Genomic DNA, 26,647 nt, shown 5'->3' on the forward strand with positions numbered 1-26,647 from the left:
ATAGGTACAACAACCATATGCACAGATAATAATTATGAAGCTACAGATGTAAGGGCTGCACACATAAGCAGCAGGATGTTTCATCACATATATAGTGCAATATAAAGAATCTATCTTCTCTTGCTTCAGCTGCTTATACACAGTAAACTGAGTAAAATCACCATAACTGTGCAATATTTGTACACAAAACTTGTGTTTTCTGTCCATTTTAGCTCCAACAATACCTTCTTTTTGATTGGCCTGAAGGTTTGGTGTCGACTGTGCAGAGGAATTATGGGTAATGTGTGTTAAATACATGCAGATTCCTCAACACATCTGACCAAACTCACCCATCTCTCTGTTAAAGCTGTCACAAAACTCTGGCAAATCCAAAGCATGATAACCAAAAACCGGGTTTTAGATCCAGCAGACTCGTTCCAGTGCGGTTTTATCTGCCTATGAAATGTTTACTATTTGACCAACACATCCCTGAATGCTGACAATATCATTAGTGAAATACAAGACAAAGCAAAGAAGTCTGATGAGTTCAACCAGCAGAGACATTGTTGACTGTCCACCACATGTGAACCACATTAACCAGTGTTCAAGCTCACACTGCGTTTGCTAAAATTCTCTTCCATTATGAGTCACTGATCATCAACAACTTGTGGTTTTATAGTACTTTATGCAGTGAAAAACACTCAGATCCTCAATAAAATTCAAAGAAGACTCATGTCCCGATAATATGACAAACTTTCAGGTGAAAAAAACATAATTTTTGTGTCTTTGTCTCAAAAATGTTTGGCGTTTACACTGCCGTGCTTCCTCAGAAATTCTCGAAATGATGAAGACGTGATCAGGTGTCAAATTCCACAAAGTCACTCTCTATCTTCTCTCAGGATTGAATAACAAGTCCAGTGAAGCTGAAGGTGTCTGAGCGGTTTCTCGGTGCGGCGATGTGCTGTTATCTCTGCGTGGCCAGTCCCTCTCAGGTCTGCCATTGCTTCCTGACCTCGCCGCTCGTAGCTTCCTCTGTGTCTGCTGCCAGACTCTGAGTGACGTAGCTTTTGTCCTCTCTTCTCAGAAGAGAAGGCACCTCCCAGCGGGGCTTCCACACACTCTCACACACTGTGCACCGGCTTCGTCGCACGTCTGGCGTGGCTCTGTGGCTCCTCTCCGGCTCCTGTTTTCATGCCCTCTGTGGAAGGTGAAAGCGATCGCCCTCCAGCCGCAGTTGGCCGTGCTCAGTCCCAAACTCCCGCTGACATATAATTTAAGATTATTTGCTTCAATATATCAAATCCCGGTGTTTCTCTTTTGGATAGCGAACACATGATATTGTTTTACTCAAACCTAATTTCCTCCAGTCAGTTTCCGGGCTATTTAATATCATTACTTAAACATCCGAGTCTTTTTCTGAACAGTTTCTAATTTTTTTGAAATTCCTCACAGCATTATTGTATCAATAATATTAAAATATCCCATGAGCAAAAAAAAAAAAAAAACATATAAAATAAATAAGTAAATATTAGTGCTTACCAAGCTTAACAGTGAATGAATATACACGGAGAAGACTAGACAGTAAAAACACTATTTACAGCTTCAATGTAATGAATTATAAATCTAGGTAAAGTTACAGAGCAAGGTCATAAATGTCAGCATTTTTAAGACTTATTTCTTTTTCCAGTCTTTCACTCAGTGGTTCCAGTAAATGTCAGTGATATATTTTATAGAGAGAATATAGATCTGCTGGTGAGGTTCATGTTGGTCAGACGGAGGGAAGCCGGACGGACAGAAACAAGGGAGAAGTGAAATTTAGCAGCAGTCTGTTATGAAAGGTGACCAAAAATGACACTCTTAAAAATTAAACAGTTAGATCGAGGAGGTCAAACGTGAGGTGCGTGGACCAAAACCACCCGCCAGAGGCTCCAAATCTGGCCAAAAAGAAAAACCTAAAGATTTAATGATTTAATCTTTATGTTACCGGTCTGGTCTCCTCACGCTGGGATTGGACTTTTTGATCTGATCAATGAAAAGTGAAAAGATCAATACCGAGCTCTCGCATTTTTCTTCTTTGTGCCAAATTCAGATTGATCTGCAGAAACATTCCAGTCCAGCTCAGTGGAATCACATTTCGTCAACGCTCCATTCAGCCTTTCTATGGCAAACTCAAGCAGACAAGCATCTGAACAACTGAGATTTCACCTTTTTCTGTATTTTTAGCTGCAACACTTGGGCGAACTGAAAGAACTGTTTGTTTGAGAGTGCAATTTCTCCATTTTTATACAGGATCTTAGTAAATCAGAAGTCCCACAGCAACCAGAATTTACTGCTTAGCTTGCGATCCTGAAGTAAATTAGAAGAGTTGGCATCTCTGCTTTACTTTTTAAGAGACAATTATCTCTTTCAGTGGAGCAGGGAGATGGATTTTACCTCCTTCTGCATTAAAGCAGCGATCCAGCAGAAGGGCGGACGTGTTGGCTGGGCTGGGGTTCAGCAGCTGACGCCTGGACAGGATCTCTGCTCTGGTCAGTGTGGAGAAGACACACTGTGCTCTTCAGTGAGATGATAATTCATGGACTTCAGCATCTCAAGAGTTTGTTTAGGAAGCACTCAATGCAAAAAACAAAACAGCAACAATGAAGTCTTCAAGTTTTGTTGGGAGTCTGACACCCTCCCTGAAACAATACATATGTGAGGACGCCTCCCAGCTCATTGCTCAACACATGTGCCGCAGCCGCTCCGTCCTCCTGAAATCTTTGTTTGCACCATGTACGCAGATCCAGCACACCGAGTTGTTTGTGTTCCTGGTGGATTACGTAAAGAAAGCGCTGCACACAATGCCTCGCCTCCCAGCACGTGCAGCGTATGGACGCACGCTATATGATAAGGAAGTGGGTTTAATTGTCATTATTTCTGGGCCCCAGTGCCGTTGTCTCCTAGGACACGGTCTAATTTGGTTTCATTGTTTCCCCCCTCAGTATGAAACCAGATGGCCTCGCATCCCCATAAACACGACCCACACCTCTTCTCCTGTGCATCGGCACGCTGCCGCTGACAGGCGCTGGACTGGATGACCTCTGTATCCTCCGACCTCGCTCCTCTATGAGCCGACACGGTGCGTAAACACATCGCTCTGGGAGTCAATGACAAACTTTTTTTTTTTCTTTAGATTGACAAACAGATGAGTAACTTTTGACTCTCAAGAGGCGGAATGAGTGTCCGAAGAGATTCTGCTTGAGGATCGGCCAAGTCAGTGAGAGGAATGTTTATGAGGAATGTTCACCACAAAGCCTGAGACGCCTGAGAAGCCTCCCCTGTCTGATCAGCTGAACCCGGCGTGGCGTCCCCAACGCTTCAGGAAAACAGCGCCGGCACGAGACGAGGTCTTAATAAACTCAGATAGACGGGGAAGCAAGACATTTGGAATGTGTCCTGTTTGTTTTTATGTTGTCTGAAGCAACCTCAAAGCATGATGCTGCTTCCACCGTGTTTCACGATATCAAATCTGCATGTGTTTAATAGAGCATTAACCAGACAAAAACACATGTTTTGGGCTTTGATTTTGTGTTTTATTTCCTTTTTCTCAATTTATCTGCACAATACTGCACTATTGGAGAAATTTTCTGGACACTTCACCATATTTTGCATGAGAAGGTTTTATTAAAACTGACTTCATGTTGATTTTGTCATCATTTTCAGAAGCAATCATTTAAATTTTGCAAAAAATATTGACATTCATATCATATAAATTCTGCACCACAACAAAGATGAAGCCTCTCTGTTTGTGGCTCCTGAAGTAAAATCTGTTTCACGCCCCTACGTTACATATTTCCCTCAGAGTGTTTTTATTATTGCAGTTAGATCTAAGAAATATCTGAACACTTTGACAAATTGCTGGAATCGTTATCAGACTCTGAACACTTTGTACTCTTTGGAGTTGTTTCATTTAGTGATAAAAACATTTGTGACGCCCCCAGACAGCATTCTGCCCTCCAGCATTAAAACTATTCTAGTTACAGTAAAGAAAAATAATGAAAATTTAATTCTTTTTAATATGTTTGATCATTTTCATTCAGTAATGTTTTGATAGCACTCCATTCTTTGCATCTGAGCGTCAGCGATGTGAGTCAGTGTTGCGGGTGAGTGAGTAATTTTATCACAATAAAAAAGCAATCAGGACGATCCCTCTGCAGCAGCACTTACTGTTATTTATTAGGTCCTGATGAAATCCTCAAACCGCTGCTGCGCGGTTCACCCAGAGGCAAAATATGCACTGATTTGTTTAGGTAAGTTATTACGCTGTAAATTGAGGGGAGGCCTCCCCGTGTCCAGAGTGTATTTTCCTTATACGATGAACAGTAAATCCTCGCAGTAATACAAAGCTCTGCGGTTTATTTATTCACACCATGACAGCATCGCTCAAGTGCTCCAGATAAGAAGAAGGAGTCGCAGGTTGTAACTCTGGATCCAGCGAGTGGAGATGAAAACAAACAGCGAGTCTGTCTCCAGGCTGATGGTTTTACCGAGGCGCAGTGAACGGAGTCGAGGCTGCATGATCTCCCAGTGTTTAGGGTGAACTGGTGTCTCTTAATTATTGACAGACCGAGGTGTGGATATCGGACCGCCTCAGGTCACCTAATCCACAGGCCTCCTCGTTGATTAAAGGCTTGTCAGTCCAGTTTGTTGGAGCTTTCTCAACTTTCTCTCAGACCTATCACTGTTTAACGAAGCTGATTGGCTGTCTCATTTGAATTCTACATGCCTCTTCCTTCTCTCTGCAGGAACCTCCGGCTGCAGAGCCTGAAGTTCATGAACTGCCCCTCCTCCCACTATCTGACCTGCAGCGGGTGGATAAGTCCTGATAAATCTGAAGACCACCTGTTTGTTTGTTGCTCTTTGTCCTTTTCTCTCAGACTATCTGACTCTCTGAACCGACGGAAGCAGGAAGCAGTGAGAGAGTGTGGATCTGCTGAGCGTCACCCCGTTCAAGACTTGACTTTTGATTGGAAGCAGTTTCTGTATCAGGAAGACAGGACAGTATAGCGTTAGTGTTCTGCACTGAGACCCAAACGAGCTTTACTCTCAAAGTCAACATGCTAAATGCTGCCAAGTGTGTAAGTTTTGGACATTACACTGTATTTTATACAAGCAGGTATCATAATTGGCCTTATATTGAGACATTTTCAGTCATTTTCTGACTGAATTGACTTTGGAAAAAAAAGGTGAAATTGTGTTTTATGTGGCCCCTGAACTGAACAGACGTTGACACCCCTGCCTTGAAGCATCACACATCATTGGATCACATCCCACACCGACCTCGTGCCAGGACCACCACGGCGAACGCACACCCCAAGAAATGAAACCTAAACACTCCAAAAACAGATGGGACGAGACCCAAAACGATGACCGTCGCACCCAGATCGTCCACTAAAGAGCAAGAGTTTAAGTAAAGACAAAAAACTGCTGCTCTGGGGCGCCGCGCCGCATCTCGCCGGCAGAGCATCCAGGAAGTGGCACGGGAATGGATGCAGGAAACAGAGGAAGGGAGAGAATAAAGAGGATTTCCTTTAAGCGCGTAGTATTCGCGGCAGCTTCAAAGGAATCCCCACAAGTGATGTAAAGAAGCACAAGCGGCGTTTCGGAGAAAGCACCCCTCTGACGGGCGGAGTGGAAAGACCCAGCGAGTGGAGCCAGGCATGATCCTGTTGACAGAACGAAGTCCGTCCTTTAAAGACGGCACTTCACATTTTATTACATTATAAACTCCCTTTCAGGCCCCCGGAGCTGCGGCCGGGTGTCCAGGATGGCGCTGCACCATAAAGACCCCACACAATGTTATCTGAGGGGAAAAAAAGGTTTAACAGGGAAAGGGACTGGGTCAACAGGACATTGTTTTTCTACCGCGTGTGAAGTCCTTGTAAATTCTCCCACAAAACGAGCTTTCAGATCTGCCGTCTGTCTTTTTTTTCTCAACCAGTTCGAAGATGAGTTTTAAAAGACTGCTGTCTCGTCTAACGAAGCTCATCCACTGAGCGGGAAGGTCGCCTTGGTGATCCAACCGCAGAGATGCGTAAAACATGATATGGTCTCCGGAGCGGGAAGAGGTCTATGATGGAGGGGCCGTTGCCATGGCGCCGCGGACCCCCGACCAAGCCTTTCACCAAAGGTTTTGTATAGGTTTTCTCAATAAGGGGCGCATAGGCGAGGTTTTTACAAAAGTAATAAATAGGCCACGATTAACAATTGGAGGGAGCTCATCCGCCGGATAAAAGCCTCCCGCGACTTTCAAATCTGCCCTCCCAGAGTGAGCGTGAACAGAGAAGATGATTCATTCTGCTGGAATACATATCGAGGAGACCAGGAGAGGCTTGGGCTCTGTCTGGAAACGTCCAAAAGCTTTTCAAAGGCCGAGCGGTTAATGCATAACCGTTTATGAAGCTCCGCTGCAGATAAGATACTCGGATGCTGTTGTAACTGTTGTAAAACAATCTGAGGGTGCTCGAAAAGTCGTTTAGCTACCCTCCTCTGAAAGGAGGAACGCAAAGCAACACTCAGTCTCTCAATATTTTCAAAATATCCACAAATTCAGAGAAGTTATAAAGACTGAAAACAGTCAGAATGTTATACCGAACACCTTTATCAGGAAAGTGATAGCATTTGGTATCTCAAACTGTTTTCCAAACTGATGATCTCCCAATGATTAGAATCAGATAATCCAAGATTAAGATGTTGTGTAAAACACTAAGATAAGTGCTGCTTGTATACTTTGCACCCTTTGCTATTGTGAAGTGTTTTTTTTTTCCCCCCACTCAGTTCATTTAGCTTGAAAACTGGTTAAAGGAAGCATTTTACATGAAAGTGTTTTGCAAGTCATATAGAAGTCAAATAATGGTCCTTATTGACATGTGGACAATCTTTTATATAATTGTAATGAGGTTTGGATCTAATTTAAAGACAGTTTTAAAGTATTTTAATGCACTGAAGGAAATAGGTTCCTGTTTTTTGGTCCTCAGAAGCTCAGCAGTTGGATTATTTCTAGTTTCTTCATGAGCAAAATGCTGTGTGTGTGATGTTAGAATGCATGCTAAACTTAGGAAATGCTAACTTCAAGAAGAGTGGGCTTGGCCTCAAGATCACATTTTTTGGTTTTGTCTTGGTCTTAGGATGCTCTAGTCTTGGGGCTCTAAATTGACGGCGCAACTTGGCGATGATCAGCGGCGGAGGCAGCGCATTCCTATTTTCGACAGGCGCAGAAGAGGGTGTCTGGCAGGTCCGCTGCACTTGCGCCGAGATGGGCGTGGCGGCGCACCAGGGGGAGGGGTCGACAGAATCAGCTGGGCGCAGTGATAGTTTCGTGCAGAAGGTGTGAGCAGGCTGGGGAGCGGAGGATCTAATGACACTGACAGCTTGTCAGTGTCATGAAAGATACACACAATCACTCATGAACCACATAATTGTTTTTATTATCTTCTTTAGCACTAGAACATCCAAGACAATCTGACAGACCATTTGGGTTTTTAGAATTCAAATAAATCTGTTAAAAATAATTCCCCTGTCCTCTAATTCTTTGACTTTTCCTAAATATGTGTCTTGTATGTTTTTCTGAAGCAAATAAGGTCCTAACAATAACACAGATAATATTACAAAGCATTTATACCTCCAAAGGCCAACAGTGGTCTGTGAGACTTATTATTTATTTATTTATTTATTTATTTATTTATTATTATTATTATTATTATTATTATTATTATTATTATTATTAGACTGATTAAAATGATGCACTTCACGGGGCTTTTTTTTCTTCTGTGATTGATTTGTTTTGGTTCATGCGCGCATCTGAACAGGGGGCTAGCTCTGACAGCAGACAATCAGACAGATGACCAAAAATATCAAGCAAATCCCAAAAGAAAGATAGTAAAAACAGGCATAAATAAGAGATATAAGGTGGAAGAAGCTTTAGCAATGATACAGGAGGTCAGTGAGGGGGAATCGGATGGCGGAGACGTGTCGGACATCAGCGATCTTGACTGGAGTGAAGAGGAGGAATGTTCTGAATCAGAGTCAGAACAGTCGCGGGACAAACAGCGAAACAAATATAATGCTGCTGCCCCAAAAATACCCGACCGACCTCCAGCTGCTGTACAGTCCAGCGTAGAACCTGCAGTGGCGCATGGAAGCGCTCACGCGTCACCTCCAGGTAGAGAATTACTGTAGGCTGCTGTCAGTTTACAACTAAATAATAATAACATAAAATGGTGTAAAATTATTATTATTATTATTATTATTATTTAAACTAATGTAATAAATCTGAGCACAACAGTGAACACGGTATTGACAGCAGGGGCACTGCAGCGTCTCCAGATGTGCCAGTTACAGATTCAGGTAAAATATTATATCCTCCATTAAAGTACAGCAAACCATGTATTTTTCGTTTCCAAAAATTAATTTTAGAACGAACATATTTTCTGAATAAATACCTTTGTCCTGTTGAGCCTGCAGTCCCAGAATAAAATGAGCAGGGTGAGGACGGGTCGGTGTGGGAAGGTGTCCGTCCTGGTGCGCAACCGGGGAGACTTATTTTACTAATTTTAATATGTTCTTGATTATTATTGACAGTTAATAATACAACTATTTTGTGTGTGTTGGCGTGTGTGTGCGTGTGTATCAGGGAAACGAGTGCGCGGAGTGTGAATGAGAGGTACGCTGCGCAAATGCGCACTGTAAAAAGTTCAATACATTTTAAAACCTGATTTTAGGCATTAATAAAGCAGATATGAGGCAGACGTTTTGCTGATCCACTTGATTTAATATTTTGTTTCTTTACCTTAATTTCTAATGCATTAGATTACAGAAAAGCAACCTGTTGGTGTGCTCCTGCGCAAAAACACTGCATATGACAGCCTGGCTGACCATAGTGGCCTTTGGAGGGGGGTAAGAATGCTGGCAACACGTGAAGCAGAGTGGAGGACGGAGCAGATAGCAGATGTCGCCACCATTCTCTCATAAATGATTATCCTTCGTCTGGGATGGCCGGAATGCCATGTGTGTGATAGGAATTATAGGGAATCATTTCAGAGGACATCGATCTGATGACAACTGAACCAGCAGTCCTAAGTAGACTCACCCAGCTCCGCTGTGCAGCTGCGCTGAGTGATTGGCACCTGTAATTCTTTGTGCTTTCCCAAATGTATCTTTAAGAGTTATGATGCACACAAATAAAAACAGATTTTCCCTTTCCCTACAAAGTCTGTATGTAGCCGCTAAATGCAGGGTGTCTGCATTTTTATTTCATTTGTCTGGCTCCCCAAGCTCTACAAGAGATTATTTATTTCAAAATGCAGTCATATACATTGTTGCTTCACTATGGTTTAGTATTGAGGCCAGGAAATAAAATGTATTTCATCATGTTAATGTAGCAGTGTCCTTCTTTGAAAAAAAGGAGAGGTGTTCATTTGATTGGTCAAATTGCGCTCAGCTGGGTTAAACCCACTTTCTCTCCTCTCTCTTGCGCCACCTGCGCCGGTGGGCGGGATGGAGGCGTGACTGCGCCTGGTTCACGAAATTGGGACAATTTTCTGGACACGCCCCGTTGACTTTATCCGCCGACGGCGCACTCTGCCCTCCGCTGACAGCGGGCGGATTCGGCGCAGTCAGCGAAGTTAGAGCCCTTGGTCTTGATTTGGTTTCAGACCCGCAGTCTTGGTTTTGGGATGTTCTGGTCCATAAACAGTTGCACAGTCATTCCAGTTGTACTGTCACCTCCAACCTTCACACCTTCACACTGATAACAGCCTCACTGACCCTGAAGACATTCAGGATTCTTCCACATGATGATCCATCTGACCAACGGATACCTGGAAATAAATTATCTACCACGGTGCACATAAACAGTAGCAGCGTTTCAGAAAAATTGTCTTTTCTGCCGTTCCTTCAGAGACAGAGTTGCAGCGTTTTCATAAAGTCGCGTTTTAGTGGCTCGGCGCAGCGTTGTCATGTAAACAGACATCCGAATGCAACAAAACTTTTTCATTTCCACTTGAAAACATTCTCATGTTGACAGACGTTACTTTGCCTCTTGATATTTTTACATCTCATACGGTTGCTACGGTTTTTCACATCAGTGTACTCAGGTTTGTTTGGGTTTCTTTTCATGTTTCATAATATTATGCAGCTGGTGTAATTCAGTCATTCATCTAAACTGAAAACTATTAACACGTCGGCAAGGCTGCGCTGCAGAACATCCCACACTGAACCGCTGCCAAGAAGATAAACGGCGCACAGGGGCGCAAAAATAATACCTGCTGTTCTTCAGCAATGAGACACATGTAGAATTAGAGGATATCCTATGATGGCTGCAGCAAAAATAAACAGTTTCTCCTTATAACTCGCTAATTAAACCCCCACTGGGGAAGTCAGATAAGCCAAAAACCATTAAAGGCCCATTAGATCTGCAAATGCTTCTATTCCTGAGACGCCACACCAAACATTACACCTTGGATATCTTATAAACAAATAAAAGTGACGCACAGGAAGCAGGAAATTTCTGGAATGTCATAATTCACCTGTCCTCTCCAACAACATCGGGACATTGGGGAGTTTTTTTTTTTTGTGGCACTACAGTTGAAAGAAGTCATGAAATCAGTGGGAGAATGAGGAGGAAACCATGGAGTGAGTGAAGCATCTCTGGCTTGTTCTGATGCCTGGTGAGTATTTGTGAGTTTTTCTGGGCTGAGCTGCCGCCGCGACCTGCCGTCACGTGACTGTTTCTGTCGAACGGGTTTCATCGAGGCCTCTGAAGGAAGCTGCCCGTCGCCGATGACTCCTTCTTTTCAGGAAAACGTGTGTATTGGGGATAAACGGTGACGCAGGAGCGCCGTGCTCGTTTCCCTCTTCGCACTCGCTCCTTCCTGCTGAAAAATACCTCGCGACCAAGCCGTAATTAGATAAGTTTGAGCAATTAGTAAAATGAGTTCCTATCTGTCACAGGCGGTTTCGCGGGTCGCCGGACCGCTCTGTTGTCTCCGCTCCTCGACCTTTGACCCCATGGGTCTGTTTGTTCAACCACCAGCGTGTTTTCCTCCTGGCAGGCTCTCAGAGAATGAGCCCGGTCGCTCGTGCACCTCCTGCGTGACGCGCAGGGAAAACACGGTGTGGGAGGAGGAAGAGGCTGACTGATGCTGTGAGAGACGAGAACTCTGAAGAACCACAAACCTCAATTTCAGGCCGAATGCTCCATATGCTCAAAATAAAAAGCAAAAAATTAAAAAGATCACATAGAGACCCGTTTACACGACAACATCTTTAAGTGAAAAGTGAACATTTGTGCTTTGGGAGTCCATTTACACAACAGCCACGCTGAAAACAGAACTTTTTGAAAACTGTCACACTCTGTCATCAAATGCTGCTGCTGCTCACCACACCACGGCTGGAGGAAATAATTCTTCTGCACATGAACAATTAAAATGACAATAGCATCAGTGTTTTCCTCCAGAGGGTCACGTCTCCCCGTCCAGACTCTCCTGGACTTGGTAGGTTTATAGTCGAGAGTCGTTCATTATAACAATGAACTTGAGTTTCCTGGAACCACTGAACACAATAAGTGCAGAATATAAGATGTGCATTTCCATCCATTGTTTCCTAAATATTTTTAAGATAATTTAAAAATACTTAACTGTGATAAATGATTGTCGTTTCACTTCATTATATCTCATTACATCATATAATTTATGTAGATAGATTTACTTATGAAATGCAAAAAGGAAAAAAAATATTTTCCAAAAACAGAGAAGCTTTGTTTAAACATAAATCCTAAAGCACAGAGATATACAGCATCTTCCTCCCTCTGACTGATGTGACCTGAGCTGAAGTTGCTCTATTTCAACACAGCGACGCCACGACATTAAAACAGTTTCATGTCAGGAGAGAGAGACTAAACTCACCTGAGCGAACCGAAGCGCTCCAGTCGTTCCACCAGTTGACTCCAGCTCTGCGCCTCTGTGGAGCACGATGCAGAGAAACTCCCTGCCGGGACCGAGCAGCAGGTAGACGCCTCCCGCCAGAGGAGCCTGCTCAAAATCCTGAAGGTTACCTGGCATAAACTGATCAGAAACAAGGAGATTCTACAGAGATCGAGGAACAACGAGATAAAGTCAGATAAGATAAAAGATAAAGCACATGAAGTAAAAGCAAGGCAGCAAAAAAAATGTCCTAGAAACAAGAAATAAATCATGTCCGTTTAAAGGGAACCCCCAACAAGCTTGATGGCAAAAAATAACATTAAAATACTAAGAGTTTTGAAGTTTATTCCCCAGTTCTACATTGTTGTGTTTTTGGAACACTTCCCTGGGATTTATTTTGAAAGTGTGTCAAAGCAACCGATAGGCGTTTCACTAGTGAACACGCATTCCTCAAATGTTACAGGAAGCTTTTCAGATAAACAGAAAGTTAAATTTTTACAAAACGAGGCGGAATCTTATAGTTCAAAATGTGAAAAGAAAAAAATCTGTAAATAACGATTTTCTGCTGTGGTCCGAACACAGCGCCGACTGGAGGAGCGTCACGGTCCTGGACCACTGAGTGAGCCGCGATCATGGCCTTGACTTCAGGTCTCCCTTCAGAACCTCCAGAGACTCGCTGAACCACAGAAATACCTTTCTTCACATTAGCTGCATGTTTTATCAAGAGCGCTGCAGAGTTTGGTAAATTCCACAAAGTTCTTTGACTCCTTCCAACCAGTGCAAGAAACAAAAAAACCAACCTCTGAGTGAGTTTCTGTAAAGGTTTAATCCGAACCAGCTCTGCTTCATGTGGGATTGTTGGGTTTTCCTCTGTGGCAGTACCATCAATAGAATTCAGAAATAAATAACACTGGACTGAATTTGCTCTGCATATTGAGCTTAAACGACACTGAACTGTTGCTGATTACCCACAAGGCATTGCTTATTGGGCTACTGGAGTAAACTCACAGCTACTCTGCAGCACTCCAGCTCCCAGTGAGTGAAGGCTCGTACACCCTGGACGGGTCACGATCCACCACAGACTGTCGTACAGGGTTCGGTGAGACACTCTGTCTCTTTTCCACGGTACGCCACATGAACACTCCGTCCATTCAGTCCCCGGCGCTTCATTTATCATTTAGAGCTTCTGTTTCTCAACCTCATCATCAGGCCACGCCCGTCACAGGACTTATTGCTCACATAAGGCAATAAAAAAAAGCCATTAATATACAATATGATGAACATCAGCACTGTGACCTGGAACAACATGTTCCCTCAGAAAACATTCAAAATATTCCATTAAAACAAAAATATCAAGTTTAGATTTTTTTGTTTTAAGCAATCATTCACAAAGAAACAGCATCAATGTTCAGTTAACTTAGTTGATGGATAAGAATATAGTCTTGAGTTGCTTTATGGGACCTCCTGATATTCTGAGCTCATGCTGAAAAGGAGGTTCTGTATAAAAGACTTCTGTCATCACGCATAGAGACATAAATATAGGCGTATGCTGGCTACTACAATATATTTCCATACGTCCAAATCAAACAGTGCGGGACTCCAAGGGATGTGGCATCATTTATTGCTGACAAATGGCTCTTATCTACATCCTGTTCTTTTGTTTTTTGGAAGCAAGGCAGACTGGAGGGACGTAGGTACAGAGATCTGAGCGTAAGGTAGGATTTTTTTTGGTGAAAAGTTCATGTACCTCTATTATATTCAGCTACTGCGAATGTGCGACCATCACTTCCTGTTTAATGCCACAGACGCAGATCACAGATGTTGCGCAACATTTCCAGCAAAAACTGAAGTGACGAATCCAAGTCAGGGGTTTTCACAATAGCTTTTTTGTTATTTTTGTTCATTTTTAAACGTCATTAGTTTATTCACTTGTTCCCTAATCATGCAGCCTTTAGGAGAGGTGACACACCCAGGGAGTAAAAGTTGACATGACTGTCACAAATTCCTCTAGTGAAAGGATATTGCCATCGTCAGCAGACTGTGTGGTGAAACATATTAATCACGTTTTCCCAACAAGAATGAAACAGCAATCCTGATGTTTGAAGCTGGTTATTGTCACGTCCTCCTTTCTAGGCTTTCTCAAGTTCCAGAAAGACTTTGAATTGAATTGAATTGAATTGAATTGAATTGAATTGAATTGAATTGAATTGAATTGAATTGAATTGAATTGAATTGAACTGAACTGAATTGAATTGAAAGTCCTTTATTTGTCCCGCGTGGGGAAATTGCAGGGTTGCAGCAGCAAAAAGAACGTGGAAAGAAAAATAGGAAAATACAAAGCCAACCATTCAAGAAAAAGTAAAAACAATTGGTATATAAAATTAGGATAGATATAATTAAGTAAATAACTGACTGACTTTATCGATATATTGTATGTATGGATGATTCCGAACAACCAGGGTCACTTAAGTACCAGCTGATTTCTAAATAACAATGTCCATAATTATGATTAAAAAAGATTTTGACACTGTTGATCATGACTTATTGTTGCAAAAACTATAATGAGATGGCCAAAAATTAGTTTCTTGGCAAGCAAATTATTTAAAAAAAACAAAAAAAAAACAACCTCAATATGTATTAGAACCCACTAACAACATAAACTCAGAGATCTTAAATGTGGGGTTCCACAAGGCTCTGTTTTAGGACCACTATTAATCATCCCCTTCATATTAAATATATATGTAAATTCTCAAACACTATGAAAATACCTTAATGGCAGATGGCACGAATTTAATGAGCTGGATTGATAATGTTTGGATGACGAACAAAAAGAAATTCATTTTGAACAACTTTTAGGATAACGTTTCAGAAAAGTATCTGATGTTGAGTCACCAGTGGTAAATTCATCCTGGAGCAAACGTGCAGCTGTTCCTTCCTCCCAGGACTCATTAAGTGAGATCAAATGTAAAGATACACTTCCAGAACAAACACACTCATTAGAAATGTACTTTGTGCGTGTACTTACAACGGTAATTCAGGACAACAATAAAACTGTGTATCAATAAAAGGAGATCCTCTGTAAAACATTAGCAAAGTACAAAAAAATCCTACACAAAACAACACAATAAAAATATTTGAGTGGGATGAACTGGAACAGCCTTGGTTGATTTACTTACATCTCAGGTATTCCGTTATGAAATCAGTGCTATAATAATGTCTGAGTGGAACAACACAGATATGTGTAAGGTGCTAATGCTAATAACATATATATTAATCATGTAAAGATTAATAGTCATATGATGTATTCATCCGTATCATGAATGTGATTTGTACATTCTTTCATGAAAAAACTGTTGTTCCGATTAGTTTTGAATTTTTCTCAGTTTTGACTTAATTATCCATTTATGATTTTGTCTAGTGGGATAATTCCAAGTGAATTTAATAATAATGATAAACAATCAATGTTTCCTTTTAGTTTCTTCACTATAATTTACAGCACAAGTCCCCTGTAAAAGAGTTCAGGTGCTGAACTGGCCAATCTGTAGGAACATGTGAAGCAAACACAAGCACACACACACACACACACACACACACACACACACACACACACACACACACATATGCACATGCAGAGAACAATACTATCCTGGAGGCTACTGTTGTTGCCGTCTCTCTACTCATGCACGTGCAGAATAACTATTGGTCACAGCCGTGGTGCACATGCAGATGCAGTAACGCAGCAGAGTTTCATGAAAGTTGCGTTCGCTTCGTTTACGTGGAGAAGGAGTCGGAGCATTTTCAAAAAGTTGTGTTTTCAGTGACTCCCAGCACTGCTGTTGCGTAAAGGGAAACGCAAAACGCAGTGAAATGTTTGCATTTTCACTTGAAAACTGTTGTGTAAACTCGTTCTTAGAGGTTCTTCAGGAACCCCCAGCGTCCCCGTGGCCCCCGTGAGGCCCCCGGACTGGAGTCACTTTGTCACACTAATGATCTCATTTTAAACTTTTTCCTTTCTGTGTTTTCATCATGAAACAAACTGGAATAAGTGTGACATTATGCGAAATTAAGAATGTGGGATGTGTGTGTTCTGTAAAGTTCCCCTCTCTGCCTCCTGGTTGAAACTTGGAGCTGCTGTTTTTTTTTTTTTTTCCCTCGGTGTCCCTGAATGGTGAGCCAGGTGCGGCGGGCAGCGCGGTTCACAGAGTTGATGTTTCACTCAGCAGCGTATCTGACAGTCATCAAGAGAACACACTCTCAGTTAATGAATTACACTCTTCCTCCTTTTTCGTACAATTCTTTACATTTCTGCAGCTGTGATAACCTTCATCTGTGTAGTAGGGACCGGCGTTTGGCTGCAGCTGGTGTGTTCGAGGGCTCGGTTCTGGGTGGTTCCTCTCGTTCCCTCTCATTGGCTCGTCTCGTCGCTGGCACGTGAGATGTGGATTGGGTGGTCCTGAAGACTGAAAAGCTGCTCTGATGGAGGGAGGGGGGACCTGAAATCACTAATGGAGAGTCGTCTGGATTTCCTCTGTACACCGATCACAGATTTGTCATTTCGAAGTATTAAAACGGTCTCTCCTGTGAAAAATAATCTCAGAAAAGTTTAAAAATCATGACAATTTTAGATGAAAAGAACTCGTTGTTTGTTTGGAGGAAATATAGCCTTGAATGCAGCTTTTCAGCAGCCTGCTCTGTAAAGTCCAAAGAGCAGAAAGTATTGCAGAGGGAGGCGAGAGGCTGGAGCAGGAGGAGGAGGAGGAGGAGGAGGAGGAGGAAGAGGGAGGGAGGGATGTGAGCGACCAGTCTGTGGGATTTCTCATTAATTCAGTGTGGCCCTCTCTCTTTCAGTTTTCTCTTGAGCCCGCCCACTGACCATTATCAGCCAGGGCCTTATATATGCAGCCTGTTGCTGTTGTTTTGAGAGTACGAACACACACACACACACATACACGCACACGCACAGCGATACACACTGGGCAGGCGTTTTGCTGAGGGATCAGCTCAGACCCAGAGCACCGGCCGCTGAACTAGAGGAGAAGAAAACACCATGAGGGAGTTCAAGAGCAAGGACTTCTGGAGGGCCGTGCTGGCCGAGCTGGTGGGCATGACCCTCTTCATCTTCCTCAGCATCTCCACCGCCATCGGGAACCCCAACAACACAAAGCCGGACCAGGAGGTGAAGGTGTCTCTGGCCTTCGGACTGTCCATCGCCACGCTGGCGCAGGCCTTGGGCCACATCAGCGGCGCCCACCTGAACCCCGCCGTCACCCTGGGGATGCTCGCCAGCTGCCAGATCAGCGTCTTCAAGGCCGTCATGTACATCGTGGCCCAGATGCTGGGCTCGGCGCTGGCCAGCGGCATCGTGTACGGGACGCGGCCGGACGGCAACGCCGACCTGGGGCTCAACGCCGTGAGTAGAACCCTGCCGTGTCCGGTGTGCGAGCGTGAGGGGGAGGCGTGACTCCGGCCTTGCCGCGGCTGCTCTCGGACATTCTGTCACTGCTTATGATTAAATAGTGATGAAACATGATCGAAGCATTGCTGCTGCAGGAGTCTGCAAAGAAGTGGGGAAAAAAGAAATGCACGCGTCAGCTTCAGCCGGTGGTAAAGTGTTGAGGACGACTGCAGCAGGGTTCTGTCCCCGGGTGACCCCGGCTATCTCTGCCGGAGCGTCGCACGCTGCTGGGACCTGATAACTGTCGCTCAGAGGGCTTCCACGCAGCAGAAGTCAACAGGCAGGCAGTTGTGGCCCTTCTTATCTCGGCCGAATTGCTTGTCAACACTTCCAGGGGCGCCAGAGCCAGCGCCAGAGCCGGCGCTGTCCTCTGGGACAGGGAAACTCGCCGTCTTGACTCGACTTAACTTTTGTTGTTGTTGTTGTTGTTTTCTTGGCTCCAGCTCAACGGCGTCACTGCCAGCCAAGGCGTGGGCATCGAGCTGCTGGCCACCTTCCAGCTGGTGCTGTGTGTCATCGCGGTCACTGATAAACGGCGGCGTGACGTCACCGGCTCGGCGCCGCTGGCCATCGGCCTGTCGGTCTGCCTGGGACACCTGGCAGCTGTGAGTGGCGGCGTTGCGTCTGTCGAGGTGTGAAAACAGGAGCTGTGCGGCTGAAGGTGTTCTCTTGCTCTGGCTCTGCAGATCAGCTACACGGGCTGCGGCATCAATCCCGCCCGCTCCTTCGGCCCCGCTTTGATCATGAAGGATTTTAAGGACCACTGGGTAAGTCATACGGAGGAGCGTTCTCCACATACCTCACATTGCCGCCCCCCCCCCCCCCCCCCCCCCCCCCCACGTCAGATCATATGTCAAGCTTAAATAATTCAATAACTCCAGCGAACGTCTGCCCTCCTCGGGCGGTTAATCAGTGATAGCATTCCTCCGGTTGTGCATTGAGCCTGGACCGATCCTCCGCAGGTCTACTGGGTCGGCCCCATGTGCGGCGGCGTGGCGGCGGCGCTCATCTACGACTTCCTGCTCTCCCCGAAGTTCGACGACTTCCCCGAGCGCATGAAGGTGCTGGTCAGCGGCCCGGTGGGCGACTACGACGTCAACGGCGGCAACGAGGCCACGACCGTGGAGATGACGTCGAAATAGAGCCTCCGCCCGAACGCCATTGTATATATATAACAATACTCTGTAAAAAAAACAAAAAAACAAAAAAACAAAAAAAAAATACAAATTAAAGAGATATATGAAGCTCTTATGTTTTGTCTAGGTTGTCGGCATTGTCTGTGCTGCTTCTGAGTAAGGATTCTGGTCGTCGGGAGCACTTTAGTCGCATTTCATTCTGATTCACTCCTTTTGTTTGACCAGGGACAAACTTTCTACCCAAACTGCCGATCAAGTGCTGAGCTGAGTGTGAAGGACTTGACAGGGCAGTGAGCTGAAATGTTTTTTATTTCCTCATCAGTATTCTATGTTGAGCCATTTTTTTTGTATGTACTTCTATCACTTTATATTTCAGATGGATAATGTATTGTGTGCACACTCTTTTTTAAATAAAACACTTGGTGTTAAATCACGCTGCTTTTTACTGTTTTTGCTGTTATTACCTGTCAATATTTGTTACGTAACCAATGCAAACCCATCATGAGCTTCACTGCAATGCTTAGATATGCAAACTGAAACAGTGTGAGCCGATTTTTTACACTAATAGATTAAAATAATCAACATTTCCTATCTCATAAATAGTTAAACTTCATTACACAGGTCAGATTTTGAACACATGGTGCAGCTGCTGTTTTGGCAATGTGCAGAATAGATACAGTACAATGTCAGTAAAGGTTCAGGTTTTTTCAATGAAAAGCTTGAATTGACCTTTCAACTGCTTATTTGCAGACAGAATATTTATTATTTATTATTATCCACGTCTCTTGAAGTGAAGTTTTAACAAAGCACCACATTCCATTCAAAATGACATTGTTCTATTAATTAACCTCCGAAACGGTGAACTTTGTCAGATAAAAATTAAGTTTTTATTTTTTTGATTGGAATTAAACTAAAATAAATGACACGTGAAATGGTGAAAATGTACAAAAATTTGATTACTAACAGGTTTTTTTTTTTTTTTTTTTTTGATACTCCTGGAATCTGGAAACAAAAACCATTTTGAGTGCCACACTCATTTAGAATTTCCATCTACTAAAAAGTAACAAATCTTTATCACTTTTTTTTTCATATTACAACATGTTGAATGATTTTTTTCGTGACCTTGTGAAAGAAGATGACTGTAAACGGGACAATTTAGCCGTCGTATCGTTACATAACGTCCAGAACGAACCAAACAGAGGGTTATTCTTTATAAGGCACGTCTCTCAGGCTGTCCACCGCTTTATGGTGCCTCTGCAGAGGAACTGTTTACTGCGGCCGTGGAGCGCATGAGAAACAGCGGCGTTTCGGAAAAGACACGTTTTCCTCCGTTTCCACAGGGACCAAGTTGGAGCATTTTCTTTTTCAGTGACTCCGAGCAGCGTTTCCGTTCAAACCGACCTCCTGTAAACCGGTGTGAGATCTGGACAGCAGAACGGAGCTGGACACTGACTTTCTAAAAGAAAACAGAGTTGGGAAAGCATTTACCGCAAATATACCGGTCTGGATGGAAGCATGTGTTGCTCCACAACCTGTAAATATTATTCGGCATTAATCTGCTCACATTCCAGTTCTACTAATGCACCCAGGAAGAATTCCAGATGGTGATCCATCACACTGCGTCCATCTTCAGGGAGATAAGACATGACAGCAGCACCTCTGCATGGAGATAACGGGGGAGGATATTAGAGAGAATTTAAAATATAATTCAGTTATTTACAGGATTTATACAACTCTTCCTTTCCCAGTGTCAATGGATTGTGATTTTAAATCCTTTAAAGACTCTAATTTGTTTTATTTTTTTTAGCCGCCCCGCCTCTGAAAAAGGGCCGGGCTTCCTTCGTTTTCTTTTCTGTCTTTTTTTTTTCTTTCTTTTTCTTTTCCATCTAGAAGCCACAGTCACGTAGGAAGCAACCTGTTTTTCCATTGACCGATTCTCCTGTCAGTCCGCATCCTGTCACACCCTCCGACCCCGCCGTCACCTCGGCCCTTCCCGCCACTTCCATTCACACGACCCGGCTCCCGGCCCACTCCTACGCACCTGGTCTCCCTCCTCCGTGCGTCTCACTGATGATTCCGTCCACAGGATTGCACCAACGGTCTTAAACATCGTCAACAGCTTGCAGAAAAATGTTAGGAGTTCCTGAAACACATTGCTCGTGTGCGTGAGGGATGTTTCAGAGCCATGCTTCTGTGTATCTGTAGTGACTGTCCCGCTTATTAGCAAAGAGATAAAACTCTTAGTCTTCAGATCAACTCAACTTTTTTTCTAAAGCGCTCTAAAACAACTACAGTTGGCACAGAGTGCTGCGCATCATCATAAAAACATAAAGTGTGAGATAAAATTCAATAAGAAAAAGAAAAACGATAAAAGGCCCTGATAAAACAATAAAAACAGGAGCAGAGTCTCAGACTGAGTTTAAAGCCAAGGAATAAAGATGTGTTTTAAGATGTCTGTAAAGAGTGGACGGTGAGGGGAGGATGTGCTCCAGCTGGTAACCAGGCTGCAGCGATTTGGACCAACTGGAGACGTGAGGGACGACTGGCTGATTCCACCATAAACAGCTAGACAGTAATCCAGCCCAGATGTAATAAAACTGTGGATTACTGTCTAAAACTGCTGACGTGCAAGAATTGGCCTCACTTTAGTCAACTTTCTGAAATGGAAGAATTACGATGTAACCACTGCGCTTATCTGTGAATCCAGTTTAAAATCTCTAACCGTTTTTAAAAACCTAGTTTACAGCTGTCTGCTTCACGTATGGAGCCAAGAGGACCAATCAGTAGGCGGAGGTTTACAGGAGCCACCGGGGCCAAACACTAGCATCTCTGTTTTTCTATAATTAAACTTTAAAAAGTTCAAGGCCATCCAGGCTTAAACGTCATCCAGGCATCGGAATAAAGGAGTTAACGAGAAGGCAAGAAGGCCTCTTTCTTCCTCAAGGCAATAAATACAGTGAGAAGAGCGGTGGCCCTGAGACTGAGCCCTGTGGAACCCCATAAGACAGAGGAGTGGGTGAGGATTCAGAGGCGATGCAAACACACACTGCTCTGTTGGTCAGGTCGGACCTGATCCACTGGAGCGCAGGACCACTGATGCTGACCAGGTGCCGCAGTCGGGACATCGACATCGACATCTTGTGATCCACGGTGTCAAATGCAGCAGAGCAGGAACCACTTAGTCACCGGAATCGTTTACCAGGAGGGCGTCGTTAAATACCCCGAGTAATGCTGACTCGGTGCTTTGCAAGGGTTTAAACTTGGGCGAAAAAAACCTTCAAGATACTGTGTTTTGTGCACAGGATTCATAAGCTGCAGGGCGACAACCTGCAATTATTAGCCAGGAGTTATCCAGGATCCGGGCCAGGTTTCTCCAGAAGACGCTGAACTACCACATGATTTAATCATTGAGATAGACAGGATGTGCAAAATAATTCAATTCAATTCAAATGAGGTTCATTGACTGGTTAAAAATTAAAACAATATTCCAATACCACACATTGGAAGAATGTAAGGGTTTTGCAATGTTCTGCGGATATTTGTGATGATCAGTGACAGCAAAGCAGAGTGACACTGTATACTGTAATAATGACCTGACTTTCTCTGTGACTCTATAAAACGCTTTTCAACTATTTCATCACAATGAACATGAACATATTTGGAGGGAAAAAAAGCTGAATCAAATCAAATCAAATCAAATCAGATTTTATTTATATAGCACTTTTCATATTAATAAAAACAACGCAAAGTGCTGAACATTAAAAACAGTCATAAAAACAAAAAGAATAAAAACCGCACCATCAAACAGTATGCACCACACACACACTCACCCTCACACTCACACTCACACTCACACTCACCCTCACACTCACCCTCACCCTCACCCTCACCCTCACACTCACACTCACACTCTACCATTAATTCGCACAGAACAGAGGAGACATGGCTGAAGCTTGCAAACTCAAGAACATCATTTTAACGATGCAGCACGGTGGAGGCAGCATCATGTTGTGTGGCTGCTTTTTGGCAAAAAAGTGCAAATTTACAGAAATTATAGAATAAAACGTCCAAAAGAAATGTTTTTCAATAGAAGAGCCATTAGTAATTAATTTGGCCATTTAATTACTAATGTGAACACTTACTAGTAAGAATGTTTCATATCTAATCATGTAAAGATTGAACAATTCACCCCCTTTGATTAAAAATGTCACTTTTCTAATATTCATACCTACAAAAATGTGGCATTTTCAATTAAAGATAAAGTGCACGATGTTTGTGGGAGCTGTGATCACACCTCTGATTGCTTTTGATGTAATCTCTTCTCTGGAGCTGCTGTTTACACAGCCTATCATGACTTCATGCTTTCACCTGCTTCAAGCCGCCGCAGTTGAAAACCTTTGATGTCTGAAAACAGCACTTAACTCCACTGAACAGATTAACATCCATTACATACGTGACCTGCTTCTATTTCTGCCTGGTTGAACCGTCTGTCTTCGTCCTCTGATCTCCCAGCCGGGCTGAGGTCCGACTGGCCCGACGGTCAGCAGAGTGAATCCTCCTCTCTGGAAGATCGTCTTTTACTCTATTTATATCTGAAAGCCGTGAGGTGGAAGATCAGGGGCAGACTGGAGGATCCTCACATGATGAGGCCCCCACACGGCAGGGGGCGGTGCAGCAGTTAGAGTGGTCTGCAAGAAAAACCCCGGCTGGAAGCCTTCCTGTGAGGAGTTTGCATGTTCTTTCTTCACACAGTGTCGTGTTATCTTAGAAGAAACGGACTCGTGAATTATTGACAGAGAGAAGAAGCACAGATAAACCAGAAGCAGAGAACAGGAAGTGCAGTGTATAAACGTTCCATTTCACTAGCAGTGTATATGTTCAGTATTTATGCTCCTAAACAAGACGACCTCCACCTCCTGAGGTGGAGGTGGAGTTTCAGAAGAGGAAGTACAGTCCGAGATATGCTTGAGCCAACAGATTAAGAAGTGATCTGCAACAAATGAAGTACGAGCGTCAGGCTGACAGCCGGCAGACTCTTCCTGGCCTCGGTCCCCGCTATCAGCTGTTATTTCGACACTTTGTTTTTTTTAAATTTCTCATTATCTTCCTCTCACTACATCCTGTTGGCATGAAATATATCTGGAACCTTTTAATAGTGTGAATTTATTATGTGCTAATTTTACCTTTAAAAGAATGTTCTGTGTGCCTTTTCTGTGGCGTAACATCAGTTTTTACATCAGTGGGTTAGCTGGCTACAATCAAGCAAAAGATCAAAACACAGCTAATAGATGAGGAGGAAGCGCGATGGCACAGATTTATTTAGTTTAGTTGAAAACTTACAAAGTTAATTCTAGATCATCTGCAGAATGTAAACAAACAACTGTATTCATAACGATATACCCAATTCAGTGTAATGCCAACATCTACCACAAGGTGGTGGAGTGAGTCAATCCGGGGTGTGAAAGATGCGACCTGTGGGCCAAAATCAGGCCACCAGAGGGTCTAATCCGACCTACAAGATATCAAGTGCTAAAATAAAATGAATATAACATTAAAAAAAAGTAATTTGAATAATTCGTTGCATTTTTATGATGCAAATAGCCTAAAAGTGAAATTTTTTTTAAACTCTTTATGTTGTGTAACAACATATGAGATTTTTAAAAAAAATAATTATTTGACTGAAACAAAAGAAAAAACACTACCAGAGGTTCAAATGGGCTTCTCGTGGCCCCCGACTTCAAACCAGTTTGTTGATTTCTCATGTTGTTCTGACAAATTAAAAAAAAAAAAAAAGGAAGAAACACCAGTCAAAACATCATGGGTGATTATTTAAGTAAATCCACTAAAAAAATACAAAAATAAAAGTAAATTGTGAAACAGAGTTAACCTACTGTATAATAATCAGTTGAATAAAGTCAGTCGCTCTCAGTTGTAGAAATTATCTAAGTGTAAAGCTTTTGGTAAGTACTGGAATACTGAAAAGCTTCTAATTTGAACAGCAATATTTTGTAAAAGATGTTTGTTCACAGGGAAACGGTTGAAACACTACACATTTAGAAATGTAACTGTATCTGTCCAATTTGAAAAACAAGCCCAAAAAAGGTGGATGGGTGTTGATGGTTGTTTCATCCTTAAACGTACAAGACGTGCAGAACCTCTGAAAGCTGTCAGCTCGCCCCGCAGATACCCAGAGAGGGAGGCTGGCTTCCTTCTGCTGAACTCAAAGGGTCCCGTTTCCTCAACAGTGACAAACTGGCTGATGTTGTTTTCAATCCCACGACAATGAAAGACAGGAAAACCATTCGAGGTGACCTTAGTGCAAGGTCAGTCCTCAGGACAGGCTCAATTAGAGGACGGAGGCCTCAGCTGAGAGCAATCCATCAGCCGCATAACCATGAAAATGGTTATGGTTAAAGGCAGCCCTAAACCTAAACCGTGGTATTTTATGTGTGTGTTGACTTCCTTTTGTTGACCTCCCGTTAAGGGGCGGGGTTTGGGGACGTAGAGTGGTGCATTATGTCGGGGTTCAATAAAGTATGAGTATCAGTCTGTGTGAGGCAAAATAAAGATCCACTCACTCGTCTGTCTCCTCTTTCTTAACCTCCACAGCGTAAACTAAAGAGTGTAATTAAATGCTTGAAAGAAAAACTACCTAAATTCCCCAAGTTGCTAGTAAAATTCCTGGAAGCTATATGTGAGTTCCACCCTCTCAGATCACACCTCGTCTGTCGCTACAGCAGAGAAAATCCCCCTCATCACCATTACCTGAGATGAGACGCCAACGGAAGTCTTTTTTTCTCCTGTAAATTCAAGTTCTGGCAGTGGATTTGGATTTCCACCCCTGGCAGTCGGGCTGTCTGTACCTGAGCGCTACCTCGCCCTGGAGAGTCCACCAAAAATTTCCTCTGTTTTCCCAATCATTAATTTGCCAGATGGTTTCTCCATCTTGAGCCGATACAATGGATTTGCGATAAATCACCTTGAGCAGCTTAAAACGCTGACATGCAGCCAGAAAGGTGAGGGAACTCTTCCTTTCATGGGGTGAGTAACACAGGATGATAGTCCTCAAGCGCTTGGAGAGGCTGGTTATGGGCCACATGAAAGAGGCCATCCACGTCACCGTGGACCCTCTACGGGAAGAACCGCTCCACCCATGATGCTGTTTGGTTCACACGGCCCTCGCCCACCTGGAGAGTAACATCTCACACGTCCGTTTTCTCTTCCAAACAAACCAGCAGCACTGGGGCCGAGCCCCTCCCTCTGAAACTGGGTCCTGGACTTCCTTACCCATGGGCCACAGAGTGTGAGGAAACATCTCCTCCCCCGTCACTCTCGGTAGTGGCTCCCCCAGGACTGTCTGCTCGACCCCTTCCTCCTTGTAACCGTAACCCAATAAAGAACCCTTGAAGACTGCTCCAGTTGATTACTGATAAAACAGCTCAACTGAAAGTAAGTCAAAGGAGGTTTCAGCTGCAGACGTCATGCTCTGATCCGGACCTGTGGGAGAGAATGATTGAGAGAGAGGGGGAGGGGTGCGGTCCTGGCTTTTAACGCCTGCCCTGCACACACCTGTAGATCATCGCAGGTGATCAACAGTGCGAGGACTGAGAATCTTTCAAACTCAGAAAACAGGCCTTAAACCTGTCGCCTAAAACCACACACACACACAATACGCTATAAACAGACAACAATAGACGGTACACGGACATTTGTATGGACAGATGGTGAAGCTGGATTGCTGTTGGATGAGTCTCAGCTCTAAAACTATCTAACATGTGATGAAGTATTTACTATGGCTACTGCGCAGTAGCTGAGGAAAATCATCCTTGATCTGCTGCCGTCACAGTTATCTTCAACTAAACAGTCCTCACCTATGGTTGAGAACTTGGTTACTTTCAGTGTTCCTTCATTACCTTCGTTTACTCTCCTCCAGGATGTAAAAGATTCTAATAGGTCTGGATAGTGCTGCTCTGGTTTGTTCCTGCTTTGACTTCCTGGATCAATAATGAGTTCAGGCAGCCACAGTTAAAAGGATCAGAAACATGTTTTGGTGTTCTCACGTTTGCTGATGACTGTGTTTTCTCAGTGTTCAACTTGTATTGAACCACTAACTTTTA

The 26,647-nt window shown here is 43.5% G+C and overlaps 1 protein-coding gene across 1 annotated transcript; it reads left to right on the forward strand.

Moving 5' to 3' along the window:
• Window positions 1-16,863: 16,863 nt before the first annotated feature.
• On the forward strand, window positions 16,864-18,963 carry LOC115405398 (aquaporin FA-CHIP-like). Its single transcript, XM_030114965.1, has 4 exons — window positions 16,864-17,349; window positions 17,838-17,999; window positions 18,081-18,161; window positions 18,357-18,963. The coding sequence occupies exons 1-4, from the start codon at window positions 16,987-16,989 to the stop codon at window positions 18,534-18,536; spliced, it is 786 nt and encodes a 261-aa protein (XP_029970825.1). The 5' UTR covers window positions 16,864-16,986; the 3' UTR covers window positions 18,537-18,963.
• Window positions 18,964-26,647: the final 7,684 nt, after the last annotated feature.

The sequence above is a fragment of the Salarias fasciatus genome, chromosome 18 (genome assembly GCF_902148845.1).
Source record: "Salarias fasciatus chromosome 18, fSalaFa1.1, whole genome shotgun sequence".
Taxonomy (NCBI): domain Eukaryota; kingdom Metazoa; phylum Chordata; class Actinopteri; order Blenniiformes; family Blenniidae; genus Salarias; species Salarias fasciatus.

Bases quoted from the DNA above. Each gene is read 5' to 3' on its own strand.
- LOC115405398 (XM_030114965.1), top strand. From the start codon at position 16,987: ATGAGGGAGTTCAAGAGCAAGGACTTCTGGAGGGCCGTGCTGGCCGAG. The intron at 17,350-17,837 runs GTGAGTAGAACC...TCTTGGCTCCAG, and splicing joins CCGACCTGGGGCTCAACGCC to CTCAACGGCGTCACTGCCAG. The intron at 18,162-18,356 runs GTAAGTCATACG...GATCCTCCGCAG, and splicing joins AGGATTTTAAGGACCACTGG to GTCTACTGGGTCGGCCCCAT.